Raw genomic sequence first — 22,339 nt, 5'->3', positions numbered from 1 at the left:
ATGCAAAAATGTAGTCCTCCACACTACAGGAACAATATCGGAACATCACGTCAACTTCACATTGCACTGGAAATTGGGAACGCCATGCCATAATGAGTTACTGACCCGAACAGCGCATTATACCCGAGAATCTGGGAACGTGAAACATTGGTCCTGACTCGCAGTGGGATCCTGGCCACGGTGTGGACAGTGAGATTCCTGGGAAATTTTGCTCCAGTACTGGCTAGATGATTCCTGGAACTGGAAGCCTGGTCCCAATTTACACCATCCCTCGGGATCTGGGATCATTGCTCCGATGCCGAGACACTAACATCACCCCCTCCCCGCCTCCCCCCGCCGACCGGGCACACGGTCCACTCTGGGGAACGTCGCCCCAGTACTAGGATCCCATCTCCCCCTCCGCCGCACATACCTGGGAATCTCCTCCCACGTTTTCTTCAGTCTGTGGACCGGGTTCGACTGGAGGGCGGAAATGATGGCGTAGAGTGAGGAGAAGTTCTTCAAGGCCCGGCACTCCTGGAGACAAACACAATGGGGAGGGCCGGGAAAAACAGAGTCAGTTCCAGACGGATTCCCACCGATAACGCTCAGCGCAGACAGCCTCGACCACCTTCCCCCCCATAACCCCCCAAACACAGCGGCGAACCAAAGCAGGGAAATGACCGTCTGGGGAAAAATTCAAAAGCTTTCGAATTCCCCAATCTTGGCGAAATTCTCCCGCTGACCTCAGGCTGTTACTGAGATCGCAGGGATCCCCCCTTGACAATGGGGACAATTGGGCGTGTTCAGGATGACGTCCATCGCAGGGAAGGTGCTAGCAGAGGCAATGGTCTGGCTGTGTGATCGTTAGAGCTATTAACCGAGAGATGCGGGTAAGGTTCTGGAGAAAGTGAGGACTGCAGATCAGAGTCAAAACGTGCGGCGCTGGAAATTCCTGATGAAGGGCTTAGGCCCGAAACATCGACTCTCCTGCCCCTCGGATGCTGCCTGACCTACTGCACTTTTTGACTAATATTCTGGAGACTCAGGTTGGAATCCCAGCGCTGCAGATGGGTGGAACTGGAATTTGTTAAGAATCTGGAGCTATGATGAGCTTGGGATCCTGAAAACCGGCTGGTTCCCTGATGTCCTTGAGGGAAGGAACTGCCATCCTTACCTGGTCTGGCCTACACGTGACTCCAGACCCACAGCAGTGTGGCTGACACTAAACTGCCCCTCTGGGCGATAAGGGATGGGTAATAACGGTCAGACTAGGCCAGTAACACTCTCATCCCGTAAAATCCAAAGGGAGATGACCTGTTAACACAATAGTTACTGAGTTACGGCACTGGCGTGATCAGACGTATGGGGCACTGGGGGAACTGGCGATCCCACGGTTAGAGGGGGCTATGGTATGAACTTACCTCTGCGACACGGATCCATTTCTCCAGGATTCGGGCTCGCTGCTGTGGCCGGAGTCTGGTGTTGGTGAGACAGGAGCTGATCACACAGTTGGCGAGTTTGTTGAACTGCCGGACCGTGGCCCAGATGGTAGCAGCCATGTCCTCCTTCCCTTTCTTATCGCGCTGAGACCAGATCGAGCCCAGGCAGTGGTAGGGCACCACCTTCATGAAGAGCTCCTGGTTGGGGGTGGGGAACAAGCAACAAGCAGTTTAACCACACATCGAGTGGTCTCCGCGGGGCAGGGAGAGATCAGGAACATGACTACAAGACAGGAGCAATCAGAACATAAATCCGGGACAGGAGAGGCCAGGAACAGGAGAGACAAGAGGGCCTAGAAATTTCAAGGTTGGGTAGCAGAGACCAGGATTGTAATTGAGAGGAGAGACCACGAACATAAACATGAGATAGTAGAGCAGGAACGTAAAAGTAGGACAGAGGAGATCAGGAACATAAATGTTGGACAGGGGAGAGATCAGGAATGTAAATGTGGGAGAATATAGAGATCAGGAACATAAATGTGGGACAGGGGAGAACAGGAACGTAAATGTGGGACTGGAGAAAGATCAGAATGTAAATGTGGGACAGGGAAGAGATCAGGAACGTAAATGTGGGACAGGATGTTAATTGGATTGAAACATAATAGCAAACTGAGGACCATTCTGCCCATCACTGCTGTGCCAGCACAGTCAAACAGCTGTCCCATTAGTTCCACTGCCCTGCCCTTTCAAAAATTATTATCCAAACCAATAATATCTTGTACTGCACTCCACATGAGCCAAATGTGCACTCTACAATTTAAGCATTATAAATTCCACACATGTCAACTCCTCACAGTGCCATCTGGTGTAAAAAAGCAACACCTAACATTCTGCCCTGAAATGATTAATGTTCCCATCCTCACGTCCTGATTTGAAGCTAACCCACCCAGCAAGACCCACGCTGGAAGGGCAAGCAGGCATCTGACCCCCTCTTCATCAACCTGCCGCCCCCCCCTCACTCTTTAACTCCCCACAATCGCCACCTTCCTGTCCCCACTGACAACAGAAGCCAAATACCAACACCGTATCTTGTGTCCATCGTCCGTTTGCTGTCAAGACTCGTGCTTGAACGGTAAATAAACAACATGGGGACAGCTGTGCTAACAGACACGACAATTGGTTCAGGACAGGATATTGCTGTACTCTGCCTCCCATGGCCATCAGTTCTGAGCACATCCGAGGTGGATTTCTGTCTCGTGAAGGACTCACAGAGTCATGAGATGCATGGAAACAGACCCTTCGGTCCAACTCGTCCATGCTGACCAGATATCTTAAATCTCATTTCATTTCCCAGCACTTGGCCCATATCCCTCCAAACCCTTCCTATTCATATACCCATCCAGATGCCTTTTAAATGCTGTAATTGTACCAGCCTCCACCACTTCCTCTGGCAGTTCATTCCATACACACACCACCCTCTGCATGAAAAAGTTGCCCCTTAGGCCCCTTTTAAATCTTTCCCCTCTCACCCTAAACCTATGCCCTCTAGTTCTGGACTCCCCCACCCCAGGGAAAAGACCTTGTCTATTTATCCTATCCATGACCCTCATGGTTTTGTAAACCTCGATAAGGTCACCCCTCAGCCTCCGACGCTCCAGGGAAAATAGCCCCAGCCTGTTCAGACTCTCCCTGTAGCTCAAACCCTCCAACCCTGGCAACATCCTTGTAAATCTTTTCTAAACCCTTTCAAGTTTCACAACATCTTTCCGATAGGAAGGAGACCGGAATTGTACACAATATTCCAAAAGTGACCGAATGATAATTCTGATTTCTCTTTCTCTCTCTCTCTCTCTCTCTCTCTCTCTCTCTGTCTCTTTCTCTCTCTCGGTGCAGCTAGGTTGCTTTTGATTGGAGGTTTCAGCCCAGTGCCGGTACAGTGTGGCAGTCAGACTTTATGACCCACTGCTTCAGATGAGCAAGTTCAGGTACTGGGTACCTCGCTGCAGGTGAAACGATGGTCGTGATTCACACAGAGTCTCGCCCTGACACCAACAGAGTGAGGGGGTCAACTCCTACCAGTCACCCCCTCCACCAGAGGGAGGAACTCCAGAACGGGCTGGTTTTAATCTCACTGGCTGGGCTGGAGTCTCCCCCTGGTGGTGCACGTTTGACAGCTCATCAAGGCTCTCTCAGGTGAACAGCCAAGCCCTTTTCCCTGAGGTGGGGGAGACCAAAACTATAGGTGCAGGGTGAAAGGGGGAAGATTTAAAAGGGACGCAGAGGATGGTGCGTGTGTGGAACAAGTTGCCAGAGGATGTGGTGGAGGCTAATACAATTACAGCATTTAAAAGGCATCTGGATGGGTATAGGGATAGGAAGGGTTTGGAGGGATATGGGCCTAATGCTGGCAAATGGGACGGAGATTAATTTGGGATATCTAGTCAGCATGGACGAGTTGGACCGAAGGGTGTGTTTCTGTGCTGTACGACTCCATGACATCACGGGGAGTAAAACCAGAGCAATATCATAGAGTCATAGCGACACACGGCATGGAAACAGACCAACCCATCCATACCGACCAGATATCCTTAACCTCATCTAGTCCCATTTGCCAGCACCCGGCCCATATCCCTCCAAACCCTTCCTATTCCTGTACCCATCCAGATGCCTTTTAAATGCTGTAATTGTACCAGCCTCCACCACTTCCTCTGGCAGCTCGTTCCATACGGGCGGCACGGTGGCACAGTGGTTAGCACTGCTGCCTCACAGCGCCTGAGACCTGGGTTCAATTCCCGACTCAGGCGACTGACTGTGTGGAGTTTGCACGTTCTCCCCGTGTCTGCGTGGGTTTACTCCGGATGCTCCGCTTTCCTCCCACAGTCACAAAGATGTGTGGGCCAGGTGAGTTGGCCATGCTAAATTGCCTGTAGTGTTAGATAAGGGATAAATGTAGGGGTATGGGTGGGTTGCGTTTCGGTGGTTCGATGTGGACTTTCCACACTGTAAGTAATCTAATCATACCTGTACCACCCTCTGTGTAAAACGTTGTCCTTTAGGTCCCTTTCATATCTTTCCCCTCTCACCCTAAACCTATGCCCTCTAGTTCCGGACTCCTCCACCCCAGGGAAAAGACCTTGTCGATTTACCCTATCCATGCCCCTCATGGTTTTATAAACCTCTGTGAGGTCACACCTCAGCCTCCAATTTCAGCATCCTCCCTCCCACCCCCTCAGGCCTGTGATGGTCAGGACGAGTTAAAACGAACCCCCACTTTCTCATAATGAGTGTACCCCGTGAAAAGAGATCTCCCCGAGCACAAGCAGCTGCAGTTGTCTCAGAGCAGAAACTCATTGACGGCAGCAACAGCCGAACTTAGAGAAACCTCTCCACCGGTCTATGCAGGCTGCGTGCAACGGTGCAGCACCAAAACCGTCGTAACTGGGTGTATTATCACGGGCCTCAGAAAACACAGCAATTCCTGGACTAGTTTCCAAGTGTTAAAGGAGAAAAATGGTAAAGGGGGGTTGATGCCTTTGTTTAATCAGTGCACAGGTCTCAGCCAAACTGTTGAAAAACAGAAGCACATGTCTGTCCATCTGTTCCAAATGTTTCTCTTGATAATTTGGCAGACGCTCCCATTAAAACGGTCCAAGAACTGTGGGTGCATCTGACTCTCAGCAGCCAATGTTTACATAGCCCAGAGGATATCACTTAAGCTGACATTTTTTTTTGAACAGCCTTTTTCACTGCCTGTTTGTCTATTCATGCAACATTGAGAGGGGCGAATCGAGCATTAGCTTTTCGTCTTTTAACTCGAAGAATGGCTGAATTTGATGTTAGGCCACAGTAACAGGGGCTTTTGTATTCCAAAAGGAATGTTAAATGGTTGTTTCAGGTTTGGATCCAGACTACATAACTATGATTCTCAACTCCATTGGGACAGTGGCTCAGTGGTTAGCACTGCTGCCTCACAGCACCAGGGACCCGGGTTCAATCCCAGCCTCGGGTGGCTGTCTGTGTGGAGTTTGCACATTCTCCCCGTGTCTGCATCGGTTTCCTCCCAGAGTCCAAAGATGTGCGAGGCCATGGGAAATTACCCGTAGTGTTAGGTACATTAGTCAGAGGGAGGTGGGTCTGGGTGGGTTGCTCTTCAGAGGATCAGTATGGACTTGTTGGGCCTGTTTCCATACTGTAGGGAAACAAATCTAATCTAATCCATTCAGGTATTGTATGCTACGTCTCAGAACTGAATGGGTCCAGATCTATCAAAATGGCATGGGAGGTGTCTTTCAAATGACCACCTTCCTGACAGATTGTCAGAAGCATGAACGGGAGGTGGGAACGTCGGAAAGGTGACCCTCCCGCCAGTGCTAAAGATCTCCATGACTCCATGAGAATCTGGAAGTTAGGAGGTCATTGCTTCCCGTAGAGCATTCAGACAGTCCCATTTCCCCCCATCCTACCCGCGAATCTCAAACACCCACCCAATTCCCTTTTGGAATCAGTTACTGTCTCCACTTCCATCACCTTTCACAGGCAATGTGCTAATAGAGTCACGGAAACAAACCCTTCATTCCAACCAGTCCATGCTGACCACAGTCCCAAACTAAACTATTCCCACCTGCCTGCTCCTGGCCCATATTCCTCCCAACATTTCCTATTCATGGACTTATCTAAATGTCTGTCAAACACTCTACCCGTAAGTGTATCCACTACTTTCTCAGGGAGTCCGTTCCCAACACAAATCAGTCCGTGGGTTACAATATTCATTACTACTTTGCTGTACAGAATGGTTAAATCTCGCATCCCCTTATCCATCCCCTTGCCACCAAAAGATTAAATCTGAGTTGACTTGTCCCTGGCCTCTTTAGATAATGGCAAGAGGTTTTCTTTACCAACTTGATTCAACCCATCAGAATGTGGTACCCACTCAACAACCCTTACTTAATCCCCAGCTTCTCCAGCCTCAGGGGATTAGAGTAAGGGTTGGGAACTCTCTTTGGTACACTGAGCGATCTATCTATCTATTTATCTATCTATCTATCTATCTATCTATCTATCTATCTATCTATCCATCCATCCATCTATCTATCCATCTATCCGTCTATCTATCTCCCCCTCTGTCTCTTTGTCTCAATCTCTCTTCCCCCCCCTCTCTTTCTGTCCACGTCCCTCTCCTTCTCTCTCTATCTCTATCTCTCTTTCTGTCTCCCTCTCTATCTCCCCCTCTCTCTCTTCCCCCTCCCTCTCTCTGTCTCTATCACCCTCTTTGTCTATCTCTTTCTCTGCCTATCTCCGTCTCTCCCTCTCCCTCTCTCCCTCTCTCTCTCCTCCCTGTCTCCCTTCCTCTCTCTCTCTCTGTCTCCCTCTCCCCTTCCTCTCTCTCTCTCTGTCTCCGTTCTCTCCCCCATCGTCTCCATCTCCACCTCTCTCTCTCTCCATCTCTGTCTCTCTCCCCCGACCTCTCTCTCATCCCCCTCTCTGTCTCCCTCCCTCTCTCTGTCTCCGTCTCTCTCATTCTGTCTCTGTCTCCGTCTCCGTCTCTCTCTCTCTTTGTGTGGCGGTACTAGCCTGGCCTACTGGCCACCTGCCTGCGTTGCCTGATTATCGGATAATGGGGTTTACAGAGTGAATCAAGATTCAGGACTCACCGCTTCGATCATAGTCAGCTGCGCGGCCGTCACATCTGCCGTGAAGGTCAGGATATCGACTGTTTCCTCTTTCTGCTGAGGCTTGGTCTCAGTCTCCTCAGCCTGGGTCAGCTCGTGGCCCTCCTGGTCCTGAACTGTCAATCGGAAACATTCATCACTGGGACACGGATAAATACCGAGCTGTACACATATCAGCGGGAGCATCCCAAACCAACAGTGCAGATGGAGTGGAGCTAGTTCCACCAAACTCTCAAACTGAGGAAGGTGGGTCACGGTCTTAGGGTGGGAGAAAAATTCCGAAGCACTTCTCCACACAAAGGCTGGGAAAAGCCTGAAAGGGTGGCACAGTGGCCCAGTGGTTAACACTGCTGCCTCATAGCACCAGGAACCAAGGTTCAATTCTACCCTTAGGCAACTGCCTGCATGGAGTTTGCCCACTTTCCTGGCGTCAGTGTGGGTTTCCTCCCAGAGTCCAAAGATTAGGGCGGATTGGCCACGTTCTATTACCCACAGATTGGCCATGGCAAACTGCCCCATGGTGTGCAGGTTGGGTGGGTTAGCCATGCAGGGATAGAGGCATGTGGGCGAGTCTGGGTGAAGATGTTCTTCGAGGAGGGCCGGTGTGGCGTCGATGGGCCAAATGGCCTGACTCTACACTGTCGGGGTTCTATGAAACGTCTTCCACTAAGAAATACCTGTTGATGCTGGGGTCACCCGTGCACTTGAAGTCGGTGATTGAGTAGGAGAGGAATAGATTCTTATTTTTTTTTTCAGATTTGAGAGGCAGCGAGCACTGAGGTAGTGGGTCCGCCCATAATCATATTGTGAAGTGATTGTAACGCGATCAGCCAGAATGTGAGTCCCCTGACTGGGGCTGTTAATCCTGTCCAATCAGGAAGCTCTGGCTGACATTAAAAAAAGGGACAGTGACGCTCTCGTACCTGACTCTGAATGAGGCAGTGTTCGAGTCAAATAGAAACAAAGGGTAACTGAGTGCCGGCCTCCGTGGAGGTATTTCGATATCGACTGGTGGAGCAGTCTCAAAGGGCTGTATGGCCTAATCCTGTTCCTAATTTCCATGTTTCTATGACTTTTGGTGACCAAACGCGTTCCGGGATATGGGACAAACACTGGGTCACAGAGTGTGGTCAGAAATCAACCAGGGTCTCCTTTAGCATCGACACGAGGTTGAGAAACAAAATAGGGTGCCTTCCAGTTGCCATGCCCCGACTTAGCACCATCGGTGATGCATCGCTATAAATAATAACGCAGCAGGAGTGAGACCAGTGGGACGGCTCTTTCAAAGGCGCAAGCACGATAGGCCGAACGGCCTCCTGCTGCCCAGTCTTGTTCCCTGACGTTGCTTCCCAACCATTTTCCCGCTGTGACCCAGGGTGAGCCCACCCCTGTGTGTGAAAATCTGGGAGCTACGGGATTCTCTCGAGGGGGTTTCGGGGAGAAAGCGAGCAGGGCTCAGTTCTTGAACTGGGAGTCTGGGGAGAGGAGAGAGCGTAGGCCTCAGTCATTCAGGAGGAGCAGGGAAAGGGTTAAAAACACAGCGTTCCTACAAAAGCTGACAAAAATTAAATAAATATTCACACATCTGTTGTTTTTTTTTTGGAAAGGCAACTGAAAGGACAGTGGCCATGCCCCAGAATTATCGAACTCTGAGACAGGCCTCAGAGCTGGGGAAAAGGTGCCTGAAAGTTCAAATATACCACATCTACTGGCTTCCCCTCATCCAGGTCTTTTCTCCGTCACATTCTCACAGAATTCCAGTCGATGCTTTCCCTTTTGCAAATCCACATGCTCCCTTCTTAGTTCTTTTACAAGCGACCCTAGCACTTCCCCCTCTACTGACAGCAGCCTGACTGGTTTGTAACTCCTCTCTTTAAAAGTGGGGTGACGTTAGCTGCTCTCCGGTCTGCAGGAACTGTTCCCGAGTCAAAAGGTTCTTGGAAGATGACCCCCAATGTATCCACTATTTCTCGGGCCCCTCACCCCGCTCCCCCCTTCCTTACGTTCTCTGGGATGTAGATTATGAAGCCCTGGGAATTAATCATGGTTAATTTCATCAATTGCCCCAACACCATTTCCTCACACAATAAAACTGCAAATGCCAGAAGCTGAAACAAAAGCAGAAATGGCGAGAGAAACTCAGCCGGTCTGGTAGCAGCTGTGGAAGGAAAGTAGCATTATCATTTTCAGTGATCTTTCTTCATTAACACTCTGCTGTCTGCGCACAGATTAGATTAGATTACTTACAGTGTGGAAACAGGCCCTTCGGCCCAACAAATCCACACCGACCTGCCAAAGCACAACCCACCCATTCCCCTACATTTACCCCTTACCTCACACTGCGGGCAATTTAGCATGGCCAATTCACCTGACCCACACATCTTTGGACTGTGGGAGGAAACCCACACAGACACGGGGAGAATGTACAAACTCCACACAGTCAGTCGCCTGAGGCGGGAATTGAACCCGGGTCTCTAGCGCTGTGAGGCAGCAGTGCTAACCACTGTGCCACCGTGCCACCCCAGGCTGGTTGAGTTCCAACCAGAAATTTCTGTTCTTCTAACTTCAGCTCCTCCCAGTCACTAATAGATGTGTTCACTAACATCTCTAGCATGCTATTTGTGCCCTCCTTTGTGAACACAGAACCAAACTATGTCTTTAGTCAGTCAGTCATTTATGTATTCACCGTTAGGAATTCTTCTGTAAGGGCCTTCATTCATCTTCACCAGTCTTTTTTCCTTCACATACCTATCGAACCTTTTATCGTCAGCACTTAAGTTCTCAGAGTGCTATAATGGGGTTTTTTCTTTCTTAATCGATTCCTCTTTTGCTAAATTCTTGTCTCTATGTTTTCTAGCTAATTTGTATGCTCCTCTCTTGGATCTAATACCATCTCTAATTTCCCTTGTGAACCACAATCTGGCCACCTTTCCCATTTTATTCTTGTGTCAGACGAAAGAAGGAACAATTGGTGCAGTTCACCCATGCACGCTTTCGAAGGTGGGTGGCATGGTGGCTCAGTGGTTAGCACTGCTGCCCCACAGCGCCAGGGAGCCGGGTTCAATCCCAGCCTCGGCTGACTGTCGGCGTGGGGTTTATACGATCTCTCCCTGTGTCAGTTTCCCTCACAATCCAAAGATGTGTAAGTTAGGGTGGATTGGCCATGGGAAATGGAGGGGAGGGGTGGCATCTTGGTGGGATGGACCGAACAGCTTGCTTCCACACTGCAGGTGATTCTATGTTGGCAATTACCTTTCCCCTATCATCCCTTTGAGTGATGTTCTCTAATGTACCATCGTCAACCTGCATGTCGTAGATTCGGGAATTTGGTCCCTGAATCAACTAAGCCACACTCTAACTTAAGAAATTACAAATAACTAATACTGGCATTTGAGAGCTGGGCAGACAGATGGAGTTGGGTTGACAGACACAGATTGGCCAATGTCCTCTTGTTTCACTTTCTCAAACTGTTTTTTCTCCATTGTGTGACCTCAGTTATTGCACCATTTCCCTGCTTCGCCTGGTACCACACGTTAATAAACATCCTCAAAAAAAGTATCACCCAGCCTTCATTTTCTCTCGAAACTTCCTAACTCTAACCCTAATCTGTCGTCGTTTCAGCATGTTTGAGGGTTCACACTCTGCCTGAATTAATTTGGTTTGGTGTTAATCCCACAACACAGTTAGGAAACAGGGGGTTCAGACAGTGATCTTGGAGGAGGTAATCAGAGAGTGCTTTTTAGAGGGGTAACTAGACAGTGTTATTGGGGGGGTAATTAGAGAGTGTTGTGGGGGGCAATTAGTGTGTGTGGTGGGTAATTAGAGAGTGTTCTGGGGCAATTAGAGTGTGTTGTTGGGGTAATGAGAGAGTCCGGTTGAGGGGTAACTAGAGAGTGTTGTTGGGGGTGATTAGAGAGTGTTGTTTGGGGTAATTAGCATTTGTTGTTGGGGTAACTTGAGAGTGTTGTTGGGGGTGATTAGAGAGTGTTGTTTGGGGGTAATTAGCATTTGTTGTTGGGGTAACTTGAGAGTGTTGTTGAGGGTAATTAGAGTATTGTTGGAGGTAATTAGAGAGTGTTGTTGGGGCGTAATTAGAAAGTGTTGGGGGTAATTAGAGAGTGTTGTTGGAGTAATTACAGAGTGTTGTTCAGGGGCAATGAGAGAGTGTTGTTGGGGTAATTAGAGAGTGTTGATGGGGTAATTAGAGAGCGTTGTTGGGGGAATTAGAGAGTGTTGTTGGGAGGGTAATTAGAGAGCATTGTTAGGGGTAAGCAGAGAGTGTTGTCGGGGGGTAATTAGAGTGTTGTTGGGGGTAATGAGTGTGTTATTGGAGTAATTAGAGAGTGTTGTTGGGGGGTAATTAGAAAGTGTTGGGGTAATTAGAGAGTGTTATTGGAGTAATTACAGTGTTGTTGGGGGCAATGAGAGAGTGTTGTAGGGGACAATGAGAGAGTGTTATTGGGGTAATTAGAGAGTGTTGTTGGGGTAATTAGAGAGTATTGTTGGAGTAATTACAGAGTGTTGTTAGGGGGGCAATGAGAGAGTGTTGTTGGGGTAATTAGCGAGTGTTGTTGGGGGGGTAATTAGAGAGTGTTATTGGGGTAATTAGAGAGTGTTGTTGGAGGGTAATTAGAGAGGATTGTTGGGTGTAATAAGAAAGCATTGTTGGGGGTAATTAGAGAGTTTTGTTGGGGGGGTAATGAGGGAATGTTGTTGGGGGGTACAAAGTTTGTGAGAAGATTTGTAGCTCGGGTGCTCATTGTTGTGGTTCTGTTCGCCGAGCTGGAAATTTGTGTTGCAGACGTTTCGTCCCCTGTCTAGGTGACATCCTCAGTGTTTGGGAGCCTCTTGTGAAGCGCTTCTGTGATGTTTCCTCCGGCATTTGTAGTGGTTTGTACCTGCCACTTCCGGTTGTCAGTTCCAGCTGTCCGTTGCAGTGGCTGGTATATTGGGTCCAGGTCGATGTGCTTATTGATTGAATCTGTGGATGAGTGCCATGCCTCTAGGAATTCCCTGGCTGTTCTGTTTGGCTTGTCCTATAACAGTAGTGTTGTCCCAGTCGAATTCATGTTGCTTGTCATCTGCGTGTGTGGCTACTAAGGATAGCTGGTCATGTTGTTTCGTGGCTAGTTGGTGTTCATGAATGCGGATCGTTAGCTGTCTTCCTGGTTGTCCTATGTAGTGTTTTGTGCAGTCCTTGCATGGGATTTTGTACACTACGTTGGTTTTGCTCATGCTGGGTATCGGGTCCTTCGTCCTGGTGAGTTGTTGTCTGAGAGTGGCTGTTGGTTTGTGTGCTGTTATGAGTCCTAGTGGTCGCAGTAGTCTGGCTGTCAGTTCAGAAATGCTCCTGATGTATGGTAGTGTGGCGAATTCTCCGTTCGGTGTTCTCTGTACCATCACGTCTAGGAATGGGAGTTGGTTGTCCTTTTCTTCCTCTCTAGTGAATCGGATTCCTGTGAGTGTGGCGTTGATGATCCAATGTGTGTTCTCTATTTCTGTGTTTTTAATGATTACAAAGGTGTCATCCACATATCTGACCCAGAGTTTGGGTTGAATTTGCGGTAAGACTGTTTGTTCTAACACTTGCATTACTGCTTCTGCTATGAGTCCGGAGATGGGTGAGCCCATGGGTGTGCCGTTGATTTGTTCATATATTTGGTTGTTGAATGTGAAGTGTGTTGTGAGGCACAGGTCCAGTAGTTTGAGTATGCAGTCTTTGTTCATAGGTTCACCGTCCTGTTGTCTATTCTGTATGTCCAGCAGGTTGGCTATTGTTTCTCTGACTAGGGTTTTGTCGATAGAGGTGAACAGTGCCGTTACATCGAATGAGACCATGGTTTCTTCCTTGTCTATGTGTATATTTCTGATGATGTCCAAGAATTCCTGTGTTGACTGTATAGAGTGTCTGGATCCGCTGATCAGGTGTTTCAGTTTCTGCTGTAGTTCTTTAGCCAGTTTGTGTGATGGTGTCCCTGGTAGTGATACTATGGGTCTGAGTGGGATGTCTGGTTTGTGCACTTTCGGTAGCCCATCGAATCTGGGGGTGTTGTTGTTTTCAGGTTTAATTCGCTGTAGGTCATACCTGGTTATCTGTCTGTTTTTTTGTAGGTTCCTCAGTGTGTTGCTTATCCTATTGGTGCCTCACAACACACTTCACATTCAACAGCCAAATACATGAACAAATCAACGGCACACCCATGGGCTCACCCATCTCTGGACTCATAGCAGAAGCGGTAATGCAAGGATTAGAACAAACAGTCTTACCACAAATTCAACCCAAACTCTGGGTCAGAGAGTGTTGTTAGGGGTATTTCGAGAGTTGTTGGGGGTAATGAGGAAGTATTTTGGGGTAATTAGAGAGAATTGTTGCAGGGTAATTAGAGAGTGTCAGGGTAATTAGAGAGTGTTGTTGGGGGGTAATTAGAGAGTGTTGTTAGGGAGAATTAGAGACTGTTGTTGGGGGTAATTAGATAGAGTTGTTATGGGTAATTAGACAGTGAAGTTGGAGGTAATTAGAGAGTGTTGATTGGGGGTAATTAGAGAGTGTTGTTAGGGGGAACTAGAGAGTGTTATGGGGGTAATTAGAGAGTGTTGTTAGGGGTAATTAGAGAGTGTTGTTAGGGGTAATTAGAGAGTGATTTTGGGGGTAATTAAAGAATGTAGTTGCGGGTTAATAAGAGAGTGTTGGGGTTAATTAGAGAGTGCTGGAGTAATTAGGGAGTGTTGTTGGGGGAGTAATGAGGGAATGTTGTTGGGGGTAATTCGAGAGTGTTATTAGGGGTGATTAAAGTGTGTTTTGGGGTTAATTAGAGAATTTCATTGGGGTAATTAGAGAGTGTTGTTGGGGGTAACTAGAGAGTATTGTTGGGGTAATTACAGAGTGTTGTTAGGGGGCAATGAGACAGTGTTATTGGGGTAATTAGAGAGTGTTGTTTGGGGCAATGAGAGAGTGTTATTGGGGGAATTAGAGAGTGTTGTTGGGGGTAATTAGAAAGTGTTGTTGGGGGTAATTAGAGTGTTGTTGGGGCAATGAGAGGGTTATTGGGGTAATTAAAGAGTTTTGTTGGGGGAAATGAGGAAATGTTAGTGAGTAATAAGGGAGTGTTGTTAGTGGGTAATTAGAGAGTGTTGTTATGGGCTAATTAGAGTGTTGTTAGTGGGTAACAAGAGAGAGTTTTTTGTGGTAATTAGAGTGTTGTTAGTGGGTAATAAGGGAGTGTTGTTTGGGGTAATTAGAGTATTGGTGGGTAATAAAAAAGTGTTGTTAGTGGGTAATAAGAAAGTGTTGTTATAGGTAATTACAGTGTTGTTAGTGGGTAATAAGAGAGCAATGTTATGGGGTAATTACAGTGTTGTTAGTGGGTAATAAGAGGGTGTTGTTAGTGGGTAATTAGAGTGTTGTTAGTGGGCATTAAAGAGTGTTGTTTGGGGTAATTACAGTGTTGTTAAGGGGTAAAATGAGAGTGTTGTTTGGGGTAATTAGAGAGTGTTGTTAGTGGGTAATTAGAGTGTTGCTATTGGGTAATAAGAGTGTGTTTTTGGGGTAATTAGGGTGTTGTTAGTGGGTAATAAGAGAGTGTTGTTAGTGGGTAATTAGAGTGTTGCTATTGGGTAATAAGAGTGTGTTTTTGGGGTAATTAGGGTGTTGTTAGTGGGTAATAAGAGAGTGTTGTTAGTGGGTAATTAGAGTGTTGTTAGTGGGTAATAAAAGAGTGTTTTTGGGGTAATTAGGGTGTTGTTAGGAGGTAATAAGAAAGTGTTGTTATAGGTAATTACAGTGTTGTTAGTGGGTAATTAGAGAGCGATGTTTGGGGTAATTAGAGTGTTGTTAGTGGGTAATAAGAGAGTGTTGTTTGGGGTAATTAGGGTGTTGTTAGTGGGTAATAAGAGAGTGTTGTTTGGGGTAATTAGAGTGTTGTTAGTAGGTAATTAAAGGGTGTTGTTGGGGGGCAGTGAGAAAGTGTTGTTTGGGGATAGTGACAGAGTGCTGTTGTGGGGTAATTAGAGAGTGTTATTGGGGGGTAAATCGACAGTGTTGTTAATTGATAATTAGAGTGTTTTGGGGGGGTTATTAGAGTCTTGTGGATGAGTTAGTGAGTGTGTTGGGGGTAATTAGACAGTGTTGTAAGAAGGTAGAGAGTGTTGTTATGGGATGGAGTGCTGCTCACTGGGCTAATCGCATTGTACTGCCAGTGGTGGCAATCTCACAGAGCTGTTTATGGGATGGGGGGGTAATCAACAGTACCGCTGTTGTAGCATCATCACCCCGCTGATTTAAGGGGGGCAATTCTCAGGGAAAGAGTTCCCAGTCACAACCCAGCTCCCATGAAGGGACAGTTAGTACATTCTGAAGTCCCGGGGAGGGGGGGAGTGGATCTGTGACCTGGAGGGAAAGAGTTTCTCCTGTGTGTCCCTGCCAAACTCACTCATGGTGTTCATCACTTTGACACATCAAATACAGTAATACTTCAGTGAACATCGAAGAAACACAGACTAGATGGCATACCATCGGTCGGTACTCTCCCATCGCTGATGGACAGACTCTCATTCTGTAACAGGAGTTCTTCAGCTCGCCGCTCCAGATCCGAGCCCCGGCATTCCTGTCGGATATAAAGCACCAGGCGCTGCAGGCAGTCACCATCCAGGCTGAGAAAATCTTCCGAGTACTGTTCTAGCCACGTGGAGAAAACAGAGGAGGCCGTGCTGCAACGTGAAGGCAGGGCAGTTAGGAGACGGGACCTTGGGTCTGTTTGATTCTATGACCTTGATCAGATGGGCCAACGGGCTGAGGAGTGGCAAATGGAGTTCAGATCGGATTACTTACAGTGTGGAAACAGGCCCTTCGGCCCAACAAGTCCACACCGACCCGCCAAAGCGCAACACACCCATACCCCTACATTTGCCCCTTACCTAACACTACGGGCAATTTAGCATGGCCAATTCACCTGACCCGCACATCTTTGGATTGTGGGAGGAAACCGGAGCACCCGGAGGAAACCCACGCAGACACGGGGAGAACGTGCAAGCTCCACACAGTCAGTCGCCTGAGGCGGGAATTAAACCCAGGTCTCTAGCGCTGTGAGGCAGCAGTGCTAACCACTGTGCCACCGTGCCACCATTTTGATAAATGTGAGGTGCTGCATTTTGGAAAGGCAAATCAGGGCAGGACTTATCCACTTAACGCTAAGGTCTTCGGGAGTGTCGCTGAACATAGAGGCTTTGGCATGCAGGTTCATAGTTCCTTGAAAGTGGAGATGCAGGTAGATAGGACAATAGAAAAGGCGTTTGGTGTGCTTGCCTTTATTGGTCAGTGCATTGAGTATAGGAGTTGGGAGGTCACGTTGCAGCTGTACAGGACATTGGTTTGGAATATTGCGTGCAATTCCAGTCCCCTTCCTATTAAAATTAAGTTAAACTTGAAAGAGTTCAGAAAACTTTTACAAGGATGTTGCCAGGTTTGGAGGATTTGGGCTTATCGAGAGAGGCTGAATAGGCTGGGTCTATTTTCTCTGGAGCACCGGAGGCTGAGGAGTGACCTCATAGAGGTTTATAAAATAATGAGGGGCATGGATAGGATAAATAGAAAAGGTCTTTTCCCTGGTGTGGGGGAGTCCTGAACTTGAGAGCTTAGGTTTAGGGTGAGAGGGGAAAGATTTAAATGGGACCTAAAGGGCAACTTTTTCAAATAGAGAATGGTGTGTGTATGGAATGAGCTGTCAGAGGAAGTGGTGGAGGCTGGTACAATTACAGCATTTAAAAGGCATCTGGATGGGTATATGAATAGCAAGGGTTTAGAGAGATATGGGTCAAATGCTGGCAAATGGGGCTAGATTAGGTGAGGATATCTGGTCAGCACAGAAGAGTTGGACTGAAAGATTTTTGTCCATTCTATACAGTTCAATGACTCTAGGATAGGGATTGAGTTATATTCCAATAGTTGAACAATAATACTAGGAATTAATTACTCAATGTAACATTTATTTATAGTGTGCAACATCAAAAGCATGTACCTCCTAAATCTGGTTTCAATGAGTGTCATTTTAGATCTGAAACCTCAATTCATGCCCTCCAGCTGTAAATTATTAAAACCAACTGATGTGTCGTGAAGAGGAAGTAGAAATCTCAACCAAAGTTAGCTGGCCAGCTCTTCCCAGTCATAGGCTTTGCAATTCCCCACTGAGGTGATGAACTGGCTCTGGCTCATTCAAAAGATGCCACTCCCAACAGTGCTGCACTCCCTCAGTATTGCACTGGGTGTATCAACTGGGACATTTAGCTTCACGTCTCTGGAGTTGGCCTTTGAAACCACAACCTCCTTCTGTCGAGGTGAATGTGCTGCTTTCTGAACCATGACGGCAGAATTCTACATTGGTTGTCAAGTGCTTTGTAAGGTCCTGGGGCCTAAGTCTTCCTCTCACACTGGTTCATGATCACTTATATAACCCGTTCATCTTTCCTTTTAGGCTTTTGGAGTGGGAATGAGTTCCCTGATTAGGCACCTCCTGGTGGCTTTGAATGAACGATTGCAGGAAAGAACTCTCCAATAAGCAAAAGAGCAAATGAAAAGCGTCAAAACTTACTGTCGAAGATGGTCCCAATCGTTTAATGAACAGCAGTCTGTGGTCTCTCCTAGTTCTCGTTTTAAGTGGTCCAGCCTACATGGATAGAAGGAGGAATACATTAAACTCATGACCGATCAGTTACAATAGACAATAGGTGCAGGAGTAGGCCATTCTGCCCTTCGAACCTGCACCACCATTCAATATGATCATGGCTGATCATCCTTAATCAGTATCCTGTTCCTGCCTTATCTCCATAACCCTTGATTCCACTATCATTGAGAGCTCTATCCAACTCTTTCTTAAATGAATCCAGAGACTGGGCCTCCACTGCCCTCTGGGGCAGAGCATTCCACACAGCCACCACTCTCTGGGTGAAAAAGTTTCTCCTCATCTCTCTCTCCTAAATGGTCTACCCCGTATTTTTAAGCTGTGTCCTCTGGTTCGGCACTCACCCATCAGCGGAAACCTGTGTCATGCCTCCAGAGTGTCCAATCCTTTAATAATCTTATATGTCTCAATCAGATCCCCTCTCAGTCTTCTAAACTCAAGGGTATACAAGCCCAGTCGCTCCAGTTTTTAAGTGTAAGGTAATCCCGCCATTCCAGGAATTGACCTCATGAACCTACGCTACACTCCCTCAATAGCCAGAATGTCTTTCCTCAAATTTGGAGACCAGAACTGCACACAGTACTCCAGGTGTGGTCTCACCAGGGCCCTCTACAACTGCAGAAGAACCTCTTTGCTTCTATACTCCATCTCTCTTGTTATGAAGGCCAGCATGCTATTAGCCTTCTTCACTACCTGCTGTACCTGCATGCTTACCTTCATTGACTGGTGTACAAGAACACCCAGATCTCTCTGTACTGCCCCTTTACCTAAATTGATTCCATTTAGGTAGTAATCTGCCTTCCTGCTCTTGCCACCAAAGTGAATAACCATACATTTACCCACATTAAACTGCATCTGCCATGCATCTGACCACTCACCTAACTTGTCCAGGTCACCCTGTAATCTCCTAACATCCTCATCACATTTCACCCTGCCACCCAGCCTAGTATCATCAGCAAATTTGCTAATGTTATTGCTAATACCATCTTCTATATCACTAACATATATTGTAAAAATCTGCAGTCCCAGTACTGATCCCTGCCGTACCCCACTGGTCACTGCCTGCCATTCCGAAATGAAGCCATTTATCACTACTCTTTGTTTCCTATCAGCCAACCAACTTTGAATCCAAGTTAGTACTTTGCCCCCAAGACCATGAGCCCTAATTTTGCTCACTAACCTCCTATGTGGGACTTTATCAAAAGCTTTCTGAAAATCCAGGTACACTACATCTACTGGATCTCCCTCGTCCATCTTCAGAGTTACATCCACAAAAAATTCCAGAAGATTAGTCAAGCATGATTTCCCCTTCATAAATCCATGCTGACTCTGACCTATCCTGTTACTACTATCCAGATGTGTCGTAATTTCATCCTTTATAATAGACTCCAGCATCTTTCCCACCACTGAGGTCAGACTAACTGGTCTATAATTTCCTGCTTTTTCTCTCCCACCTTTCTTAAAAAGTGATATAACATTAGCCACCCTCCACTCTGCAGGAACTGATCCCGAATCTACCGAACTCTGGAAAATAATCACCAACACATCCACAATTTCTCGAGCCACCTCCTTCAGTACCCTGGGATGTAGACCATTAGGCCCTGGGGACTTATCAACCTTCAGACCTAACAGTCTCTCCAACACCAATTCCTGGCAAATATAAATTCCCTTAAGTTCAGGTCCTTCAGCCACTGTTACCTCAGGGAGATTGCTTGTGTCTTCCCCAGTGAACACAGATCTAAAGTACCAATTCAATTTTTCTGCCATTTCTTTGTTCCCCGTAATATATTCCCCTGTTTCTGTCTTCAAGGGCCCAATTTTAGTCTTCAACATTTTTTTGCCTTTCACATACCTAAAAAAGCTTTTACTATCCTCCTTTATATTTTTGGCCAGTTTACCTTCGTACCTCATTTTTTCACTGCGTATTTCCTTCTTAGTAATCCTCTGTTGTTCTTTAAAAGCTTCCCAGTCCTTCGTTTTCCCACTTATCTTTGCTATGTTATACTTATTCTCTTTGAACTTTATATGTTTCTTAACTTCCCTCATCAGCTACGGCCGCCCATGCCTCCTCCTAGGATCTTTATTCCTTTTTGGAATGAACTGATCCTGCAACTTCTGCATTATACACAGAAATACCCGCCATTGTTCCTCCACGGTCATCCCTGCTAAGGTATTGCACCATTGAACTTTGGCCAGCTCCTCCCTCATAGCTCCATAGTTCCCTTTATTCAACAATACTAACAACAACTGCTTTCCTTATCAACACGGATGTTCTGATGAAGGGTCACTGGATTCAAAATGTTAACTCTGCTTTCTTCCCATAGATCCTTCGATGCTCAATTTCGCCATCAATTTAGATTCATCGAGTCATAGCAATGTACAGCACAGAAACAGACCCTCCAGTCCAACTCCTCCACATGAACCAGATGTCTTATCCTAATCTAGTCCCATTTGCCAGCACTTGGCCCATATCCCTCTAAACCTTTCCAATTCATAGAACATAGAACATAGAACATAGAAAAATACAGCGCAGTACAGGCCCTTCGGCCCTCGATGTTGCGCCGACCGAAGCCTACCTAACCTACACTACCCCAATAACCTCCATATACTTATCCAATGCCCGCTTAAATGCCCATAAAGAGGGAGAGTCCACCACTGCTACTGGCAGGGCATTCCATGAACTCACAACCCGCTGAGTAAAGAATCTACCCCTAACATCTCTCCTATACCTACCACCCCTTAATTTAAAACTGTGTCCCCTAGTAACAGCTGACTCCATTAGCGGAAAAAGGTTCTCACTGTCAACCCTATCTAAACCCCTAATCATCTTGTACACCTCTATCAAATCTCCCCTAAACCTTCTTTTCTCCAATGAGAACAGCCCCAAGTGCCTCAGTCTTTCCTCATACGATTTTCCTACCATACCAGGCAACATCCTGGTAAACCTCCTCTGCACTCGTTCCAATGCCTCCACATCCTTCCTATAGTATGGCGACCAAAACTGCACACAATACTCCAGATGAGGCCGCACCAGAGTCTTATACAACTGCAGCATGACCTCAGGACTCCGGAACTCAATTCCTCTACCAATAAAGCCCAGTACACCATATGCCTTCTTCACAGCATTATTTACCTGGATGGCAACTTTCAGAGATCTGCGTACATGGACACCAAGATCCCTCCGCTCATCCACACTACCAAGTAGTCTACCATTAGCCCAGTAATCCATCTTCTTGTTACTCCTACCAAAGTGAATGACTTCACAATTAGCTACATTGAACTCCATTTGCCACCTTTCTGCCCAGCTCTGCAACTTATCTATATCCTGTTGCAACCTGTCACATCCTTCTTTGCTGTCCACAACTCCACCGACTTTCGTGTCATCCGCAAACTTGCTCACCCAGCCTTCAAGCCTCTCCTCTAGATCATTTATAAAAATGACAAACAGCAATGGTCCCAAAACAGATCCTTGTGGAACACCGCTAGTAACTGCACTCCAAGATGAACCTATACCATCAACTACTACCCTGTGTCTCCTTCCAGCCAGCCAATTCCTATTCCAAACCTCTAATGCACCCTCAATGCCATACCTCCGTAGTTTTTGCATTAGCCTGCCATGGGGTATCTTATCGAACGCCTCGCTAAAATCCATATACACCACATCTACTGCTTTACTCTTGTCCACTTCCTTGGTCACCTTCTCAAAGAACTCAATAAGGTTTGTGAGGCACGACCTGCCTTTCACAAAACCATGCTGACTATCCTTGATCACATTATTCCTATCCAGATGTTGATAAATCCTATCCCTTACAATTCTCTCTAAGACTTTGCCCACCACAGAAGTCAGACTCACTGGCCTATAGTTACTAGGGCTATCCCTACTCCCCTTCTTGAACAAGGGGACCACATTCGCTATCCTCCAGTCTTCTGGCACTATTCCCATAGGCAACGATGACATAAAAATCAAGGCCAATGGCTCCGCTATCTCCTCCCTAGCTTCCCAGAGGATCCTAGGATAAATGCCATCAGGCCCAGGGGACTTATCTATTTTCATCCTTTCCAGTATTCCCCAGACCTCTTCCCTACATACCTCGAGGCCATCCATTCTAATCACTTGCAACTCAATATTCACATCAGCAACAGTGTCCTGTTCCTGAGTGAATACTGACGAAAAGTATTGATTTAGTGTCTCTCCAATCTCCTCCGCCTCCACGCACAACTTCCTACTACTATTCTTGACTGGACCGATACCTACCCTAGTCATGTGCCAATCCAGATGCCTTTAAATGTTGTAATTGTACCAGCCTCCACCACTCCCTCTGGCAGTTCATTCCATACACGTACCACCCTCTGCATGAAAACAATGCCCCTTAAATCCCTTTTATATCTTTCCCCTCTCACCCTAAACCTATGCCGTCTAGTTCTGGACTCTCCCACCAGAGCGAAAGGACCATGTCTATTTACTCTAGGCCTCGGAACTACAGGTCGTTCTGTTATAACGCAGGGTTTCATCAACACGAAATCACTGTAATGTGATTGATGAATTGGGGATGCTTTATTGATAGCATGACCTTTA

At 46.9% G+C, this 22,339-nt stretch overlaps 1 protein-coding gene across 5 annotated transcripts in view; it reads right to left on the bottom strand.

Moving 5' to 3' along the window:
* LOC132832895 (ral guanine nucleotide dissociation stimulator-like) overlaps positions 1 to 22,339 on the bottom strand; it is a 219,862-nt gene that overhangs the window by 38,203 nt on the left and 159,320 nt on the right. For all 5 annotated transcript variants that reach the window (XM_060851104.1, XM_060851105.1, XM_060851107.1 and 2 more), the window contains 5 exons: positions 17,674 to 17,748; positions 15,600 to 15,796; positions 7,073 to 7,206; positions 1,404 to 1,619; positions 413 to 516 (listed from right to left, as the gene is read on the bottom strand). In XM_060851104.1, the coding sequence (XP_060707087.1) occupies positions 413 to 516; positions 1,404 to 1,619; positions 7,073 to 7,206; positions 15,600 to 15,796; positions 17,674 to 17,748 (726 nt within the window). The remainder of the gene's footprint in view (positions 1 to 412; positions 517 to 1,403; positions 1,620 to 7,072; positions 7,207 to 15,599; positions 15,797 to 17,673; positions 17,749 to 22,339) is intronic.

This window comes from Hemiscyllium ocellatum, chromosome 35, assembly GCF_020745735.1.
Source record: "Hemiscyllium ocellatum isolate sHemOce1 chromosome 35, sHemOce1.pat.X.cur, whole genome shotgun sequence".
Taxonomy (NCBI): domain Eukaryota; kingdom Metazoa; phylum Chordata; class Chondrichthyes; order Orectolobiformes; family Hemiscylliidae; genus Hemiscyllium; species Hemiscyllium ocellatum.
The sequence above is the reverse complement of the archived record's forward strand: the minus strand, read 5'-3'. Positions and strand labels throughout refer to the sequence as shown.